Source organism: Ornithodoros turicata, chromosome 3 (assembly GCF_037126465.1).
Source record: "Ornithodoros turicata isolate Travis chromosome 3, ASM3712646v1, whole genome shotgun sequence".
Taxonomy (NCBI): domain Eukaryota; kingdom Metazoa; phylum Arthropoda; class Arachnida; order Ixodida; family Argasidae; genus Ornithodoros; species Ornithodoros turicata.
In genome coordinates, this window is record NC_088203.1 from 38,991,911 (window position 1) to 39,011,856 (window position 19,946).

General features: G+C 48.6%; 1 protein-coding gene across 1 annotated transcript; it reads right to left on the reverse strand.

Annotated features, from left to right (window-relative positions):
• Positions 1–8,963: 8,963 nt before the first annotated feature.
• On the reverse strand, positions 8,964–13,016 carry LOC135389344 (uncharacterized protein K02A2.6-like). Its single transcript, XM_064619402.1, has one exon. The coding sequence runs from the start codon at positions 13,014–13,016 to the stop codon at positions 8,964–8,966; it is 4,053 nt and encodes a 1,350-aa protein (XP_064475472.1).
• Positions 13,017–19,946: the final 6,930 nt, after the last annotated feature.

The following is a 19,946-nucleotide window of genomic DNA, read 5'->3' on the forward strand; positions in this document are numbered from 1 at the left end:
CACTGCGGGAAAAACCTCTGCAACACAGTGCAGGTGCAAGGAGAGGCATGCGCTACAACTACCAGTTCTAACTCATCTTTGTGGAGCTGAGCTTGATCGCTGATCCATTGTTAGCCCACTCCACAACCCTCGGAGCTGGCACCCCAACCAGTCAATGAGCTTTCTGATTGAATGATTTGCACGACGGCTTTCTTGTGCAATAGGTGAGTGAGACACGACAAGGATGTCTTGCTCCACCACCGCAGGTCCTTGGTGGCCTCCAAGTTGAGCATAATTGTACTCTCGTACGAATCCCGCTTCAAGGTACAGTGAAGGAAAGATTGGAGCGACCAGAGATGGAGAGGAGCTTCCAGGATTGCTAGAGATGTTGCACTCAATAGTCCAATTAGTTTCGCTAATTGTCTCGCACGCCTCGGACGACCTGGAGAAGGGCTTCGAGCTCCTGGTTGATGGTGTGAGTCTTTTCTAGGTGCAGGCCAAGTGTGGGATCTGGGGTTGTTGGAACTTCGAACCCCAGAATCAGTATCTTCCTAGTTGGTATGAGGTGGGACTTGCATTGATTCACAATGAAACCCAGGGTATGCAACAAATTTACCACAATGCTCGTGGTACCGATCAGATGTCAAGGAGACTGATCCATGAGCAAAATGTCGTCCAGGTAAATTAGTGGACGTACTCCGCGCGGTCTTAACGAGGCCACGACCACGTTCATCAGTTTGGTGAACACTCGTGGCGCGGAGCTTAAGCGAAAAGGAAGTGCGTTCCATTCGTAGCAGGCCCGGCGTCGGAAATTGGCGCCCCCATCACCTGGCAGCAGCCGCAGTACACCCCTCCTGCATTCACGGTTAGGTCGCCGCAGGAGGGAGACCCCCACGTACAGCTGTGCGTGGCTTTCCCGTGTCTGGGGAAAGGGGGATCCTGGCAGTTGAGTGGACTCTGAGGTTGGTTTGGACCCTTCGGGGCCCCTCCGGGAAAACAACACACTGCTTTGGCCCCTGCTTCCCATAGACGGGTGGTCCTGGAAGGCCCGACCAGGACTATTCAGCTAGTAGCCATCTCACTTTTCATTGCTTTCTCTTTATCTTCTCTCCTCCTCGCTCCCTTCCTCTTTTCACCTTCTTTGGCGGCAAGGGTCAACCTTGGGCAGGTCGCTGAAGCTCCACCATTGTGAACGGCTGATTGTATACGTACTCATCACCACCAGTCATTGGAATTTTTCGTTTCTCAGCGTTTGTTTTTACTCTAAGAAATTCGGGACTGTAATGGGATGAATCAGATATGCGTTCAAAATGTTGTCCGAGCGCATCCGCCTGTTCTTGTAGGCTTCCGCACACCTGCCCGTTGACTTCTAAAAGAGGGATTGTATAACTACGGTGTTCTCCTCTGATTTTGCGAAGTCTGTCCCGCACCGCTTTGGATTGGGTACTGCGAAGTTGCGCCAAGATGATCGCTTTGCTTGTTTCCGCGTCCATCTGGCCTTGGCTCTCGCCTTTTTAAACAAAAGAAGATTTTGTGATGTGGGGTACCTCCGAAATGTACCCCACGCACGATTTTGAAGTTTACGAGTTTCCTTGCACTCGCTGTTCCACCATGGCTTCGGTCGTTTCGGTAGACGACCGGAAGTCTGGGGAATGGATTGTGTTGCTGCATCGAGGATGACGTTGGTAATTACATTGTTTGCCTCTTCAATCGTCATCTTCTCCACAGGGATTAACTTCAGGTCACATTTTTTTAGAGAAAGCATTCCAGTCAGCAAGTTGGAGCTTCCATCTAGGGGGGCATGCTGTCAGACTATTGACTGCACACATATATTTCAGGACCACTGGAAAGTGATCACTCCCAAGTGGGGTTTCTTCCACGCTCCATTGTATATCTTGATATAGAGATGGACTACAAAGTGATAAATCTAAGACCGAGAAAGACTGACTTGAACAGTGGACGTACGTCGGTGCTCCTGTATTTAAAACACAGATGGGAGTTGACAACAAAACCCTTTCAAACATTTTCCCTCGGCTGTCGGTTCTTGCACTGCCCCAAAGCAGATTGTGGACATTAAAGTCGCCTAGGAGTATAAGTGGAGTTGGAAGTTGGCTGATTAAGTGTTCTATATCTCTCTGTGCAAAACTTCCTGATGGTGGCAAATAGACCGAGCAGATGGTGACAATTCTGTCCAGACACATCTGCACGGCTACGGCTTCCAAGTCTGTAACCAAGTGGACTTCTTTGGACGGAACAGTCCTCGTGTGACGATAGCCACACCGCCAGATGCGCGAGTGGCGTCTGTTCGATCTCTTCGAAATACAATGTGTCTACGAATTGAATTTGGTGTGTGTGTGCTTAAATATGTTTCTTGGAGGCAGAAACATGCTGCATTGTACTTGTCGAAGAGATTGTTAATGTCGTCTAAGTTAAAAAGTAAACCACGGCAGTTCCACTGGAGGAAGTGGTTCATAACGGTCACACTAAAAAGGAAGAAAAGAAAGCGCAGCACTTGGTGACACCGACTAGAAAATACTTGTATCATTTAGGGGGGTTGGACCCTTCGCGGGGGTTGTTTCTGTTGTTCATTCCCTTTGAAACCCCTTCCTCGTCCATTTTCTCGTTTTCCCTTCCCTTGTGAAGGAATGCTGGGAAAGCTCGACGATGACTTCTGCGACATGCAGTCGTCATTGTCGACCTCCATAGTTTGGGTGCGTTTTTGGAAAGGGGCTTTTACGGCCCCGTCCCAAACTGACTGTGTGCCATCGACCTTAGAGGAGGCCGTGGCAGTTTCTTTGTGGCCAGTTGAACGGCTGGCCTCCGTCACGGCAGAAGATACCGGAATGTCTCCAGCCTTCTCAGGTTGGGGAGTGTAGAGTGGGGACTCAGAACCCGAAAAACAGGTCTGTGTCTCCACGGACTTCCTCGGTGGCGCCACTCCCCTACGCACCACGTCGGAAAAACTTTCTTTCTTCCTGAACTCGAGCTGTGCTCGTGCAGCTTTGTAGTTTAAGTTCTGTTCTGTTTTTATTTCCAATATTGCTTTCTCTTCTTTCCACCGTGGGCAGGACCGAGAATAGACAGGGTGCCCCCCCTCACAGTTAGCACAGTGGAAGTCTTTTGTACATGATTCAGGAATATGCTCTTTGCCAGCACATCTGGGACACACCAACTGTCCTCGACAGACGTGGGAGCTGTGCCCAAACCGCTGGCATTTTAACAGCGACGAGGATTAGGAATAAATGGTCTGACATGGCAATTGACATAACCGGCTTTGATGGTAGAAGGAAGTGTGTGCAGCTTAAACGACAGGATGATGTGCTTTGTCGGGATCTCCTTTGCCATCTCTCCGCATAATTATCCGTTTGGCAGAGACGACGCCTTGCTCTTTCAAGCCCTCTTCGATTTCAGTTTCGCAGCACTCGATTAACTCTTCTTCGGAAATGACTCCCTTAACGGTGTTCAGTGTTCGGTGGGTTGTAACTGAAACAGGTATCTCCCCGATGTTCTTTAGAGATTGCAGTGCTGTACTTTGTTGTTTATTATTGACCTCTACCCGAATGTCTCCTGAGTTTCTTGGCCTGAAACGACTTTCCTATTACGTGTTCGAGTGCCCTAGCAACAAGAAAAGGAGATACTTTAGGTAGTTGTTTAGTCTCGTCATCTGAGTGAAGAATCAGGAACTTGGCAAACCAAGGTTCCGGACAACTTAGGTAAGAGAAATTCAATGTTCGTTCTTCGGTGCGGCTCCTCTTCGGGCGCCGATCGGGTTTTCTTAAGGTGGTTGTGTCCATAGGAAATAACGAATGACATTCGGTGCAGACGTCCTGCCGCCCACCACGGAGCCGAAACCAGGCGACCGCACACCACGCAGTACCAGATATCTCTGCATGATACCCAAGTGCAGCTTTCTGGAGAGTCAAAATAACTCTATTCGCTGCTAAAGCCACTGCCCCGGACCCAGACAGAATAACCTACTCTATGCTGTGCCACTTGTCTGATGACTCAAAAAAATTGTTGCTCCTTTCCTTTAGCCGCATTTGATGATGATGATGATGATGATGATGATTGGGGGTTTTGTGGCGCAGCGACAACACATGTCATAATGCGCCAAGGCTGTGATTAAAAGGTGACAAGTTAAAAATAGGTGCGATGTTTAAAAAACAGAGAGAAACAACTAATAAAATGCAAGATTAAAACTACAAGAGATTCACAATTCCAATGTCTTTTAAAAAACTGAAAACTCTACTAAAAGGGATGATAGCCTCATCACTGAGCAATAGCGCTGGGTGAAGAAGTAAAAAAATATGTATAAAACTCCTTAAAATGATGCTGACGATGAGTTTCGTGATGTGAACATGTGATGAGTAGGTGCAGAACAGAAAGAAGCTCACCACAATGCGTGCATTGAGGCGGCTCCTCTCTGTGAAGTAAGAACTTGTGTGTAATGTATGTATGACCTATCCTTAATCTTGATTGTAACAGACTACACAGACGATTTTCCAGGTACTCTCCATGATTCTGAATGTTAGATTTGATCAAGTGGAGTTTGTTGCATGTCTGTGTATCCCAGAAGCTCTGCCATTTAGTGTAAAGCGATTTCTTGAGTGCTGACCTGATATCTTGGATAGGGATTTCGAATGGGGTAATGTCACTGGAAGTTGCAGCTGCAGCAGCCTGGTCTGCTAATTCATTACCCAATATACCAGTGTGGCTCGGCACCCAGCACAAGATAACAGAATAACCCCTCTTCCGTGCAGTTCTGGCCAAGGACTGTGCGCGTTGCACAAGGAAATTCTTTTGTTTCTGTCTGCCACAAATAGCATTAATGGAGCTCAAAGAATCACTGTATATGATGGCTGATTTTATGCAGCCTTGAAGAATGTAGTTCAGTGCCAGGATAATGGCATACCTTACCTACCTTGTGCATGTTCAAGAAATCATGGCACAAGTCACTCCTGCGCTAGACTTTGACCCATCAGTATAAATTTTAACATGGTTTCCAAAACTTTCTTTCAAGTGTTCGAATTCCTGTTGTAGTGTTCATGTAGCAGTTTCCTGTACTTTGTCAATGTAGTATCGGACCTTGGAGGTGGTTCCCAAGGTGGGAGCCTTTTACCACACTCCAAAACTAGGGCATTATAGCAAGAAAATTCGTGATCCAAAACATCCCCCTCAATGCGCATAGAAAAAGGAGGCACTATCGAGGGTCTGTTTTTAAAGAGTTGCTTAAACCGTGTACTTCTGACACAAGTGAGTGCTGGATGTTGCGGAAAAGTTCTTATTGTCAGTGCGTATGATGCTGCAAGGTAAAAGCGCCGTCTTTTTAAGGAACATTCATGAGATTCGACGTACAGGCTTTCGACCGGTGAGGTTCGGAAAGCACCGAGAACGAGCCTGAGCCCCTGGTGATGAATAGTATCTAAGGGTTTCAACAAAGACTGACGGGCGGATTCATAGACGACGGACCCGTAATCTATCTTTGAGCGAATGCAAGATGTATACACACGGCGGAGTGTTTGCTGGTCAGCACCCCAGGATCTGTGAGAGAGAATTTTCACTAAATTTATTGACTTGAGGCACTTCACCATCAAGTTTTGAATATGAGACTTGAAGGAGAGCTTAGAGTCGAATATGACACCAAGAAATTTGCTTTCCGATTTTACAAGTATATCTTGCTCATTAAGTTTGAGAGTGGGCGGTGGAAATGCTCCTCTCATCCTCACAAAGTTGACACAGATTGTTTTCTCAGCAGATAATTTAAAACCGTTCAGTGAACACCATTTGGCCGTTTTATTTATACGCAGCTGCATCTGTCGTTCGCATCTTGACAAGCTTGCCGAACAACATGATATTTGGATGTCATTAACATACAACGAGTATGATATGGAAGGTGGGATGACACTGGCTATAGAGTTAATCTTAACCAAGAATAATGTTAGTTAAAGTTAATCTTAATCAAGACACTGAGAACGGATCCCTGCGGGACACCATTCTCCTGCACAAGTGAACGGGATAAAGTAGTTCCCAGCTAAACTCTAAATGCTCTGTCCTGAAGGAAATCGGCGATGCATTTAAAAAGGCGACCCCTTACACCAATGGAATAGAGGTCCTGCAGGATACCGTATCGCCATGCGGTGTCATACGCTTTTTCCATATAAAAAAAAACAACTGACAAACAGTATTGCCTTCGGACAAAAGCTTCACGAATAGTTGTTTCTAGACGAATGAGGTGATCCACTGTGGAACACCCCATTCGAAATCCGCATTGGAATTCAGATATACACTTATTTGTTTCTAGGAGGTGAATCAGTCGGTTGTTTAGCATTCGCTCAAAGGTTTTACCTATGCAGCTCGTAAGAGCGATAGGACGGTAACTTGCTGGATTTGAAGCTTCCTTCCCTGGTTTTAGGAGGGGTATCACAGTGGCTTTTTTCCATGCAGATGGTAATGTGCCCTGTATCCAAACATGGTTGAAAAACTTGAGTAAATATTTTTTTGATAAGTCAGACAGCTGGTCGAGCATGGGGTATGTAACTCGATCTGGGCCTGGAGCGGTTGCTTTCGCAGCTAATAACGAGCGTGATAGTTCTACCATGGTGAATGGTTGGTTATACACAGAACCATCGCCATCATGTATCGGAAGTTTTTGTTTTTCAGCTCTTTGTTTAGTTTTAAGAAATTCACTTGTATAGTGGGAAGAACTTGAAATGCTTTCGAAGTGTTCACCGAGGACATTAGCCTGTTCTTCTAGGCGTTGGCATGCCTGGCCATTGACTTCTAAAAGAGGAACTAAACAACTGAGATGTTCCCCTCTGATTTTGCGGAGTCTGTCCCACACCACTTTGGATGGGGTATTACAGGACAGAGAAGAAACAAAGTTGCGCCAAGAGGACCGCTTAGCTTGTTTTCGCGTCCATCTGGCCTTTGCTCTTGCCTTTTTAAACAGTAAGAGATTTTGTGTTGTGGGGTACCTCCGAAATGTACCCCACGCCCGATTTTGAAGTTTGCAAGTTTCCTCGCATTCATTATTTCACCAGGGTTTAGATCGCTTTGGGAGACGACCAGAAGTCTGGGGAATAAATCGTATCGCTGCATCAAGGATGATGTTGCTAAGAAGATTGTTAGCTTCCTCGATCGTGATCATGACTGTATCAATGGGAATCACAGGGAGGTCACATTTTTCAGAGAACTGATTCCAGTCGGCTGGTTGAAATTTCCATCTGGGAGGGCGTGTTCTCAGAGTGTTGACTGGAGTACGATATTTTAGCACTACTGGGAAGTGATCACTCCCCAGAGGATTCTGTTCAACTGTCCAGTCAAGAAACTGTAAAATGGATGGGCTGCATAGTGAAATGTCTATGGAAGAAAACTTTTGTGTTGCGGAGTTCACATAGGTAGGTAACCCAGTATTCACAAGACAGAGTGACCCCGAAAGAAGGACTCTTTCCAACATTTTCTCCTGTGCATCTACTCTTGAACTTCCCCACAAAGGATTGTGGGGAAGTGGGCATTCAGGTCGCCTAAAAGCATAAACGGCTGGGGGAGTTGATTGCATAAGTCTTCGAAATCTCTTTGCTCTATTACCACTGATGGGGGCAGGTACAGTGAACATACCGTGAAAGTCCTGTCGAGGCACACTTCGACTGCTACTGCCTCCAAGTCTGTAACGAGTGGAAAGTGTTTTGCAGGTATGCACTGTGGAAGGACTTCAGCCACACCACCGGATGCACGTGCGCTGTCTGTGCGGTCCTTCCTGAAAATATTATGTCGGCGGAAAGAGTTTAAGCTTTCTTCGTGTAGGTATGTTTCTTATAGGCAGAAACAGACAGCTGTGTACTTTTCAAAAAGATCCTGTACATCATCAATGTTACTGTAGAGGGCTCGACAGTTCCACTGAAGGAATACCTGTCCCATAATTAGAATGGAAATTGGAAAGAGCAAAGGGACTCTGCACATTGTGTTTTAAGGGGGTGTGACCCTTGGCGGAGGAAGCCTCTGTTTCTCCTTCAATTTGCCTCTACCGCGACCTCCGTGCTTTTCTCTTTGCTCCTTCCCTTGGGAAGGAGTTCTCTGGTCCAGCGTACTTGGAAGACTTGACGACGATTTCTGCGACATGGAGTCATCGTCGCCAAGCTCCATTGAGTGTGTGGCAGTCTGGGATGAGCTCCCAGTGAGCCCATCCCAAACTGAAAGTGCGCCATCAACCTCCGTAGAGATTGTGGCGGGAGCCGGCGGAGGCGAACTCTCCGCAGACTTTTCTTGTGTTTGGGGAGTGTGGAGTGGAGGCCCACAAGTTTGGGTTCCCACAGGTACTCTGAGCGATGCCACTCCCCGGCGCACCGCTTCAGAGAAAGATCCTTTTTTCTGAAACTCCAGTTGTGTTTTCGCTGCTTTGTATGTCAGCCGCTGTACAGTCTTAATTCTCAAGATTTCTTTTTCATCGCTAAATCGCGGACAGCTTCTTGAATAAGAGGGGTGGTTGCCTTCGCAGTGGTGTATGGTCATTACCGTCGCCCGCGCACTTGGGGCATATCAGGTGTCCACGGCACACTTGGGAGTGGTGGCCAAATCTCTGGCATTTGAAACATCGACGCGGGTTGGGTATGTAAGGTCGGACGTGACAGTTTACATACCCAGCCTTTATTTCTGTGGGGAGCGTGTGCAATTGGAAAGACAGAATGATGTGCCTAGTTGGTATTTCCTTGTTGTCCCTGCGGATTGATATGCGTTTGACATTGATCACCCCTTGGTTTCTTAAGCCCTCCTCGATCTCTGTTTCGGAGCACTGCAGTAGCTCCTCTGTTACATCATCGAGAGCCAGCAGATGAACCATCCAAAGATTTATTCCAAACCAGAGAGCCCGAAGAAAACCATCCGCTTCCAACGGAAGCTTACAGCAAGAATGCGAACACAACAGGACGCGCAGCGCGTGAACAGTTCCGTAACTTTGTCGTCGTCACTATATTACACTTTTCCCCCCCTTAGTCTGAAACTGAATGTCCGAAACGCACAGGTTTCTTGAGTGGTCTACCACGAGATGATGTAGGCCCAGATATGATGTCCCTAGGTGCTGCCGGTAGTGGAGCGTCGTCGTGAGGCGGGTGCTCCGCCGCTGTGGAAAGCCATTGAGGAATATGTCTTGAACGAGCTTGGGAAGTGACGGGGACCACGTCTGTGGGGCAAGGCGAGTCGTTTGGCGGCACCGGTAGCCTTGCAGGTGGCGAATTTATGTCACCAGTGGGGAACCGGAAGCTTGACGTGAGACGTGGTGGGCTGTCAACCGGCGAAAAGGACCTGCGCATGTGATCCACATGCCGACGAAGCAGTCGTCCATCCTGTGTGAGGCCCTCGTAGGAACGTTTGCCGACCTTCCTGCAGACCTTCACTTGACACCACTTTCCATTATTGGTGAAAGTCCTGAACCACGCGGTCTGGCCGACCTTGAAGTGGTCGTCAAGCTGGGCTTGGGTGTCGGGGGGCGAGTCCTCGTAGTGCGGGTGAATTGCGTCCAGGGCAGTCCTCAATTCCCTTCCAAACATTTGTTTAGCTGGCGTCTCCTTGGTTACCGCATGCGCTGTGGTGTGCTGGTTCAGGAGAAATCTCGACAGACGACACTGAATACTTCCTTGGGTGTGTTTCTTCAGGGCCCGCTTTAGCTCCTGAACCATCCTCTCCGCCTGGCCGTTTGTAGCGGGATGATATGGGGCGCTGGTTACGTGGCGTATACCATTGCGGCTGAAGAACGACTTCATCTCGCTGGAAACGAAGGCGGTACCATTATCGCTGACCACGAGTTGCGGAAGTCCGAAAGTGGCAAAGATGGCACGTAGTGCGTCGATGAGGGTGGAGCTTGTTGCGGTGGACACGGGTCGCACCTCGAGCCACTTCGTGACGGCGTCAACTACAACAAGGTAGGATTGGCCGTGAATCGGTCCTGCGAGATCCATGTGGAGGACAGACCAAGCGACGCGAGGACGAGACCACACAGGTGGTGGTTGTCTGGGCAGAGACTTGGCATAGCGCTGACACGTGTGGCAGCTGCTTACGGCGTTCTCGATGGCGGTGTCGAGTTGTGGCCACCAGAAATAACTTCTTGCAGCGTGCTTCATGGCTGTCATTCCTCTGTGGCCAGCGTGGAGCAGGGTGAGAGCTTGCGACTGTAGCGCTGGGGGAATAACCACTCGCGAACCCCAAAGTAAGCAACCTTTGTGGGTAGAAAGTTCGTTCCTTCTTACGTTGAAGGGCAGAAAATCTTTCCCGGTCCAATCTGAGACGTAACCCGACTGTACCCCTTGATACACTCTTGAGAGGGTTGTATCCTGTGCAGTTGACTGCGCAATAGCCGAAGGCGTGAGAGGGGGAATGGAAACTGCCTCGATCATGAGCACATCTCCAGGTCCCGCCGGTTCATCCTCTTCTACAGGTAGAGGCAGTCTGCTGAGGGCGTCGGCGTTTTGATGGCGTTTTCCCGGCCTGTAATGTAGTTTATAGCTGTACGCCCCGAGCAACAGGCACCATCTTGTCATACGTGGAGATAAAACTGCAGGAATCGGGCGGTCCGCGCCCATGATGCCCAGTAGGGGTTTGTGGTCGCTGTAGATGATTACTTCTCTCCCTGCGATATACTGGTGGAAGTGTGTCACTGCAAACACGATGGCTAAGCCCTCTTTATCCAGCTGTGCGTAGTTGCGCTCAGCTTTCCCCAGTGTGCGCGAAGCGAATGCAATTGGAGCTTCGTTTCCGTGATCGTCAGGCTGTGCCAGGACTGCGCCGAGTCCGTACGGCGAGGCGTCACAGGACAGGAACAGGGGTTTCTTCTCGTCATAGTGCTGGAGGACAGGAGCGGACAGCAACCTTCCTTTCAGCTCGTCGAATGCCCTCTGATGTTTTTCTTCCCAACGCCAAGGGGCTTCCGCATCCAAAAGCCTATGCAGACTCTCTGCAATCGTAGCTCGGTCTTTGATGAATTTACAGTAGAATGCCAGCATGCCCAGGAAGGACTGCAGCTGCGCTTTGTTTGTGGGTGGTGGAGCATCGGCGATAGCCTGTATTTTGCTGTGAGAAGGTCGAACGCCTTCTGCGTTGACGATGTGTCCCAAAAACTCAAGCTCTTGCACGCCAAAGATGCATTTCGCCCGTTTTGCTTTTAGCCCAGCTTGCCTGAGCCTCTGTAGTACGGCTGTGAGACGTCCGCTGTGTTCTTCCATGGTTGCGGCGGAAATCAAAATATCATCAAGATAGACGACCACGCCGTCAAGCCCCATGAGGAGTTGATCCATGAATTGCTGAAAAACCAGCGGGGAGACGGAAACTCCGAACGGTAGACGTTTCACCTTGAACAGTCCCTTGAGTGTAGTGATTGTTAGTGCTTCCGCCGTGGCGTCGTCTACACGAAGCTGTTGATATGCTTGAGTCAGGTCCACTCTTGAAAAAAACTTTCCTCCTCGTAACGTTGACAGAAGCTGGTCTATCGTTGGCAGCGGGTACGACGCCAATTCCACGCTTGCGTTTACTGTCGTTCGGTAATCCCCGCAAATCCGGAGTGTATTATCCTTTTTTCTAACGATCACAATTGGCGTAGCCCATCTTGAAGCTTGCACAGGTTCCAAGATACCTTGTGTTTCGAGCTTCTCGAGTTCCTTAAACACCGCGTCCCGGAGTGCAAAAGGTACAGGCCGAGCTTTCAAGAACTTTGGTGAAGCCTCCTGTTTCATGGTGATGTGCACTGGAGTGCCACTGTGTCCGTTGAAAGCCGGATCGAAGACGTCCGAATACTGTGCCAGTACCGTATCGACTGTCTCAGCCATGCGCATCTGGTTGACCTTGACGGAGATTCCGAGGTACTGGAACCAGTCGCGCCCTAAGAGAGATGAGCCAGCTCCCTTCACTACTCGTAGGGGTAGAACATGCGTGCTGTCGTCCATCTGAACGGTAACCGAAATCTTCCCCAGAAGTGTCAACGGTTGGCCCGACCAAGTTGACAAAGTTGTTGGTTCTGGCTGAAGCTTTGGACGTCGAGTACGCCATAAGTTCCTGTATGTGTCGTCGCCAATAATCGAAAAGGCGGCGCCTGAGTCTACCTCCATTACGTGTGGTACGTCATTGAGCCTCAAAGCCATGGTTATCTTCGGAGCTACTTCGGAGCGTACGTTATGCAGCGTGTAGACTGACGGTACTGTAACGTCTTCGTGCTCTGGCTGCAACTGATTTGTTGTCCGATCCTTCATCTGTGACTTCTTGGACCTACAGGCCTTTTCGATGTGCCCTTTCTTTTTGCAGAAGTGGCAAACGGCGTCCCTGAATCGACAACCCGATGGATGATGCTGTCCATCGCAGCGAAAACATGGCTGAGAATGTTGCCGATCCTTCTTCCGCTTCTTATTGGGAACCTTCTTGGCCATTGCGTTAATTTGCTGAGAGTCCCCCATTCCTTTGATGTGGGCCTGCTGGTTTAAAGCGGATTCCGCAGCCAAGGCTAGGTCCAGAGCGCGTTCGAAGGTAATGTTCCGTTCTGTGAGTAGACGCTGTTGAAGCGCTGAGTCTCGAACTCCGCAAATCAGCCTGTCTCTCAACATTACGTTGAGCGGTAGCGACGTGTCCGAAGCTGGAACGGGGTCGGCCGGCCGGGCTACTGCATCGCCTGACTCTGCAGTGGTTTGCAAATTCGTCGCTGCTGGTGTTCCGAAGTTGCATTCCTTCGCAATACTTCGAAGCTCCGTCACGTACTGTGAAATAGATTCCGAGGGAAGTTGATCCCGTTTGTGGAACTTGCAGCGTCCCAGAAGTTCGGTAGGCTTAGGGTCGAAGTGTCCACTCAGAATTTGCACAAGTTCGGCATAATCCACTTCGGCTGGAAGTCGAGGGTGGACAAGGGCTCGTATGGTCTGATATGTCCGCTCACCACATTGGCTTAGAAGAAACGCCCGTTTCTTCGTGGGTTGGGTGATTTCATTGGCTTCGAAGTAGAACGCCAGGCGTTCGATCCATGACGACCAGTCAGCACCTTCGCTGAATTCGTGTAGCCGCAGAGACATCGTGCAGAATGGAGCCTGCCGTGGGTTGGATTTCTCGTCGCCAGTGTTACATCATCGAGAGCCAGCAGATGAACCATCCAAAGATTTATTCCAAACCAGAGAGCCCGAAGAAAACCATCCGCTTCCAACGGAAGCTTACAGCAAGAATGCGAACACAACAGGACGCGCAGCGCGTGAACAGTTCCGTAACTTTGTCGTCGTCACTATATTACATCCTCACTAGATATAACGTCTCGGACTGTGTTGAGTGTGCGGTGTGCAGTCACTGAAACTCGAATATCGCCAATTTGCTTTAGCGACAACAGTGCTGAGCTCTGCTGCCTGCTCTGTAACTCAATGTGGATGTCACCAGTTCTCGATCTTTTTGCGTTGTATACTTTGCCAATGACTTGTTCAAAAATTTTCGCAACGAGGAAGGGAGATACGCTAGCTAGGGGTTTTGATTGATCTTCAGCCTGAAGAATGAGGATTTTCGGGAACCATGGTTCTGCAGTTTAGTTGAAGAACTGTAATGTTTGAACTTCGGTGCGGTGCCTTTTGTGGCCCGATCAGGTTTTTTTGAGTGTGTGTTATCCATAAAGTGGAGGTAGTGATTCGGTGCAGAAGTGTGTCACCCACCATGGAGCCCAACGAGGGAACGTGTCCCACACGTTAACACTGCGTCTACACTATACCCGAGTGCAGTTCCTTAAGGAAGAAGTACTGCCCAAGGTTGACCCTTGCCGCCAAAGAAGGTGAAAAGAGGAAGAAGTGGGCAGGAGCAGAGAGAGAAAAAGGAAATGTAAATGGAGATGGCGACTTGGCTGAATAGTCCTGGCCGGGCCTTCCAGGACCACCCGTCTATGGGAGGCAGGGCCCAAAGCGGTGTGTTGCTTCAGCAGAGGGGCCCATAAGGGTCCAAAACAACCTCCGGACCTGCTCAACCGCCAGGATCCCCCTTTCCCCAGACACGGGAAAGCCACGCACAGCTATACGTGGGGGTCTCCCTCCTGCGGCGACCCAACCGTTAGTGCAGGAGGGTGCTACTGCGGCTGCTGCCGGGCGATGGGGGCGCCAAGTTCTCGACGCCGGGTTTAAACCGCATTTGGGCAGAGGGAACATTACCATTATTATGGAAGACTGCGACTGTCATTCCCCTTCTCAAGCCAAGAAAGGAAGAATCGAACCCAGCCAGTTATAGACCTATTACCCTTACGAGTTGTATTGGGAAGACGTTTGTGCGAATGGTCAATAACCGGCTGGTTCATCATCTCGAAGAAAATAATTGCCTTTCTGAATTTCAATGTGGTTTTCGAATGGGGTGCTCCACTATGGATAACCTTGTTCGGCTAGAAACCAGTATCCGTGAAGCCTTCGTCAGAAGACAACATTGCTTATCCGTTTTCTTTGATTTAGAGAAAGCGTATGACATCGCGTGGCGACACGGTATTCTGCAGGATCTTTACTCTTTTGGCGTGCAGGGTAGACTCCTTAGATGCATTTCAAACCTCCTCCAGCACAGATCCTTGAGAGTGTGACTGGGAACCACTCTATCCGGCCCCTTCGTACAAGAGAATGGTGTTCCGCAGGGATCCGTTGTCAGTGTTGTCTTATTTATTGTGAAAATCAACTCTGTGACCAATGTCATCCCACACTCCATATCTTTATCCTCGTACGTGGATGACATTCAAATATCTTGTTGTTTTACGAACCTGTCAATATGCGAACGACAGATGCAGGTGGCCATCAATAATATGGCCAAGTGGTCTTCATTAAATGGATTTAAATTTTCAGCTGAGAAAACTGTGTGTGTCCATTTCTCTAGGATTAGAGGACTGTTTTCACCACCTACGCTGCAGCTTAACCGACAAGATATCCTTGTTCAACCAGAAGGCAAATTTATTGGCATCACTTTCGACTCGAAGCTGACCTTCAAGGCGCATGTCCAAAACCTAAAGATAAAGTGTGTCAAGTCATTAAACATTCTAAAAATCATTTCTCACAGATCTTGGGGTGCAGACCAGGAAACACTGCACCAAGTGTATACTGCATGTACTCGCTCAAAACTTGATTATGGGTCCTTTGTCTACGGCTCTGCTCGCGAGTCGATGTTGAAAGCCCTGGACCCTGTCCATCACCAGGGGCTCAGGCTCGTGCCTGGCGCATCCGAACGTCTCCAGTACAGAGTCTGTATGTTGAATCGAAGGAATGCTCCTTGAAAAGACGGCGTTCTTACCTCGGTACGTCGTACGCACTTAGAGTATGTAGTCTACCTCAAAATCCTGCCTCGACTTGCGTCAAGCACACACGCTTTAAACAGCTGTTTATTAACAAGCCCTCTGTCGTCCCTCCATTCTCTTTGCGAATTGCATCATAGTTTGATTGCCACGGTTTCTCGTCCTGTGGCCTACAAGTTGTAGAGTGTAGCAGAAAGCTCCCACCCTGGGAACCACCTCCAAGGCCTGACATCTCTTTTGCAAAATACAAGAAACAAGACAGTGCCTCATCAGTACTTCAACAAGAGTTTCCACACTTGAAAGACAGCTTTGATAACCATAATGAGATTTACACAGATGGGTCCAAGTCTAGTGCAAGAGTGACTTGTGCCATGATTTGTGGCGCGCACACAAGGTCTCATCGTATAAAAACATTTGCATCAATGTTTACTGCCAAGGTTTACGCCATTATCTTGGCTCTCAACTACATCCTTCAAGATTCCGTAAAGTCCTGTGTTATATATGCAGACTCCTAGAGTTCCATTAACGCAATTTGTAGTCAGCACACAACAAAGAACTTACTTGTGCAGCGAGCAAGATCTTTAGCCAGTTTGATAAGAACAAAGGGGTACTCCCTCATCCTATGCTGGGTTCCCAGCAACGTAGGCATCAAAGGCAATGAGTTGGCAGATCAAGCAGCTGCAGCGGCTCTCCAAAATGACATCACACCTTTTGAGATGCCCGTGCAAGACATGAGATCGGCACTCAAGAAATCGCTGCACAGATTGTGGCAAGCCTTTTGGAACACACAGACAAATAACAAGCTCCACTTGGTTAAACCTGACATTCAGGATACAGGAGACCGGCTGGAAAACCGCCTGTTGTGCACTTTACGAGCAAGGTTACGTACAGGGCATACGTACCTTACACATGGGTTCTTACTTCGGGGAGAGGAGCCACCTCAGTGTGCGCACTGTGGTCAGCTCCTGTCTGTTGTACACATACTCACCACATGCACACATCATGAAATACATCGCAAACATCACTTCAAGGAATTTTATAAACACTTCTTACCTCTTCACCCAGCCCTATTGCTTGGTGACGAGGCTCTTGTCCCTTTTACAAGTGTCTTTGATTTCCTGAGAGACGCTGGCGTTATTAGCCTTTTGTAGTCTTACACGTATACACTCATGTTTTATTAGTAATCGTGTTTACTCTTAAATAACCATAACATCACCACTGTCTCAACCATACCTCAGTTTATGGCGCATTATAATCTTTGTTGTCAATGCAAAATTAAACTCCAAATAACCATCACCATTGGTAGCAGGTTCCGTGAAAGAGAAAGCACAGCCACGGACGATCGGACCTGTTGATCGGAATGCATAGGTATGCATCCTTGAGATATATTCGAACGAGAAAATCTTCATGGAAAAGTAGGCCCCTCACCGCGTCCCAGTCCTCCATTTTGAAATGTTTGTGGACAGTGAAATGGTTCAGATTTTCGAGGTTGAGGTCTCAATTGCAAATCTTTGTTGCGAGCAAGAAAGAACCGTGATCTCAAACGAGCTTTGTCTAAGGGAAGGGGTGAAATTGCCCCTTTCTGCTGTAGTTCCTGGACCGTTCCCCTCGTGGAACTGAAAGACACCCGGCGTCGGGAACTTGGCGCCCCCATCGCCCGGCAGCAGCCGCACTAGCCCCCTCCTGCACCCACGGTTGGGTCGCCGCAGGAGGGAGACCCCCACGTATAGCTGTGCGTGGCTGTCCCGTGTCTGGGGAAAGGGGGATCCTGGTGGTTGAGTGGACCCAGAGGTTGTTTTTGGACCCTTCGGGGCCCCTCCGGGAAAGCAACACACCGCTTTGGCCCCTGCTTCCCATAGTCGGGTGGTCCTGGAAGACCCGGCCAGGATTATTCAGCTAGTCGCCATCTCCCATTTCATTACTTTCTCTTCCTTGGTCTCCTTCCTTCTCTCCCTTTCCTTTTTTCACCTTCTTTGGCGACAAGGGTCAACCTTGGGCAGTCTTTCACTCTCCAGAAGCTGCACTAGGGTATAGTGCAGAGGTAGGTGTTAGCGTGCGGGGCACGTTCCCTAAGTTGGGCTCCATGGTGGGCGACACGCCTGCTGCACTGAACAATAATATCTTCTTATATGGATAACTACCACTCTAAAAAGCTGATCGGCGCCTAAAACGGAGCCGCACCGAGAGACCTGAACCGAATCTGCTTGACATGTCTCCAGACCCCTGGTTTCCGAAGTTCCTAATAATTCAGTCTAAGGAAGAGGGAAAGCCACTTGCGAAAATTTCTCCTTTTGTTGTGGCGAAGGAACTCGAAAAAGTAATCGGTAAATCTTACAATGCTAGAAAACTGAATGGTGGGGGTATCCAGGTCGAAGTACAGAACAAACATCAAAACACAGCACTACAGACACTGTCAAACATCGGGAACATACCTGTAAGTGTTGACGTACACCGCACACTGAACATAACCAAAGGTGTAATATCAGAAGATGAACTCCTGGAATGCACAGAATCTGAGATTGAAGATGGACTGAGTGAGCAGGGCGTGGTCTCTGCAAAACGGATCATTATGAGGAGGGATGGTAAGGAAATCCCAACCAAGCACATTATTCTTTCTTTTCAGCTACATGCGTTACCTTCTAATATAAAGGCTGGTTACCTCAGTTGCAATGTCAGACCATACATTCCAAACCCAAGACGTTGTTTCAAGTGCCAGCATTTTGGGCACAGTTCGCTTGTTTGTCGCGGACACTCCACCTGCCCAAAATGCTCTGGCAAAGACCATTTGCCAGAGACTTGCAGCAATGAGTACCGTTGTGCCAACTGCCAGGGCAACCACCCGGTGTACTCTCGATCGTGCCCACGCTGGAAAGAAGAAAAAGAAATCATAAAGATCAAAACTGTACAAAACATTCCTTACAGAGCTGCAAAGACACAATACGAATTTCAAATGAAAGGATCTTTCTCCGAAGTGGTGCGCAGGGGAGTGGCACCACCAAGGAAATCTGTGGAAACTCAGACCTGCTCGCAGGTCTCTGAGTTCCCACCCTACACTCCCCAACAGGAGGCTGGAGACACTCAGATGCCTCCTGCTGTTACGGAGGCCAGCCGTTCAACTGGCCAGAAAAACACACCCACGGCCGTTCGTACGGCCGGCGGTATACCGTCTGTTTGGGATGGGACTTTAAAAGCCCCCTCCCAGAAAGGACCTCAAAACATGGAGGTTGATGATGATGACAGGATGTCACAGAAATCAACATCAAGCCTCCCTGATATGTCAGGGAAAGAAAGGAGAGAGAAGGGCAGGGGAAGGGGCGCAAAAGCAAATGAACAGCAGAAACAACAACTGCGAAGAGTTCAAGCCCCTTAAATGCAATTCCTGTTTCCCAAGTTACTCAGCAAAGTTTTCCACGTCTCCCTCCTTCTCTGTACTGCGCTCGCCATCTTTATTTCATTGATTATAATGGAAAGTTTTATTCAGTGGAACTACCGTGGCATGCTGTCAAATCTACATGACGTGAACGATCTTTTTGACCGCTACAACGCGGCATGTTTCTGTCTGCAGGAGACTTATCTAAACGCAAACACTCCGAACCCTCTTCGCAGACATAACATCTTCAGAAAAGATCGAACTGACGCAGCTCGTGCATCCGGCGGTGTAGCCATCGTTACACGAACATGCTTTCCAACCAAACAAGTACAGTTAGTGACAGAATTGGAGGCTGTGGCTGTGCAGGTCTGTCTCGATAAAATGGTGACAGTCTGCTCCATTTACTTGCCACCAGCAACAACCATCACGCAAACAGACATAGAAAATTTATGCAGCCAGTTGCCACAGCCTTTTCTCCTTTTGGGCGATTTTAATGCCCATAATCCTCTTTGGGGCAGCGTAAGGGTTGACTGCAGGGGGCAGATGCTCGAAGCAATTCTTTCATCATCCATGATTTGCCTCCTAAACACAGGATCATCAACTTATTTACATACCTCAACTCAGACTTTCTCTGCTTTGGACCTGTCCTTCTGCAGCCCATCGCTTTTGCAGGATGTGGAATGGAGAGTTGAGGCAAACCCTCTTGGAAGCGACCACTTCCCAGTGATCTTGAAATATCTTTCAGGGCTTAATACACTTACAATACGTCCTCCCAGATGGAGACTCCAGGACGCTGACTGGGGTTCTTTTACTGAGAAGTGCGGCCTTACTTTGATCCCATTGAATCATATAGCAATTGAGGATGCTAACGACCTCATCACAAATGTCATCATACAAGCAGCAACGGAAAGTATTCCACAGTCTTCTGGCCGCCTGCCCAAGCGCCCAAAGCCTTGGTGGACGGCCGAATGTGAGAAGACACGCAAACTTCAAAACCGTGCTTGGGGGTATTCCGAAGATATCCAACCGCAAATAACCTCCTGCTTTTTAAGAAAGCGAGGGCCAAAGCAAGATGGACACGCAAACAAGCAAAGTGGTCATCTTGGCGCGGTTTCGTGTCATCTTTAACCGGTCATACCCCATCCAAAATTGTTTGGGATAGGATCCGAAAGATCAAGGGACAGCATATCGGTTACAGCATCCCTCTTTTATGTATTAATGGCCAATCAAATAACAGCCTAGAAGAACAAGCCAATGCTCTCGGAGAGCACTTTGAAAATGTCTCAAGCTCATCATATTATTCCAGGGAATTCAGAACAATCAAATCCAACGCAGAGAAACGAG

Coding starts and splice junctions, on each gene's coding strand:
- LOC135389344 (XM_064619402.1), bottom strand. CDS start 13,016: ATGTCTCTGCGGCTACACGAATTCAGCGAAGGTGCTGACTGGTCGTCA.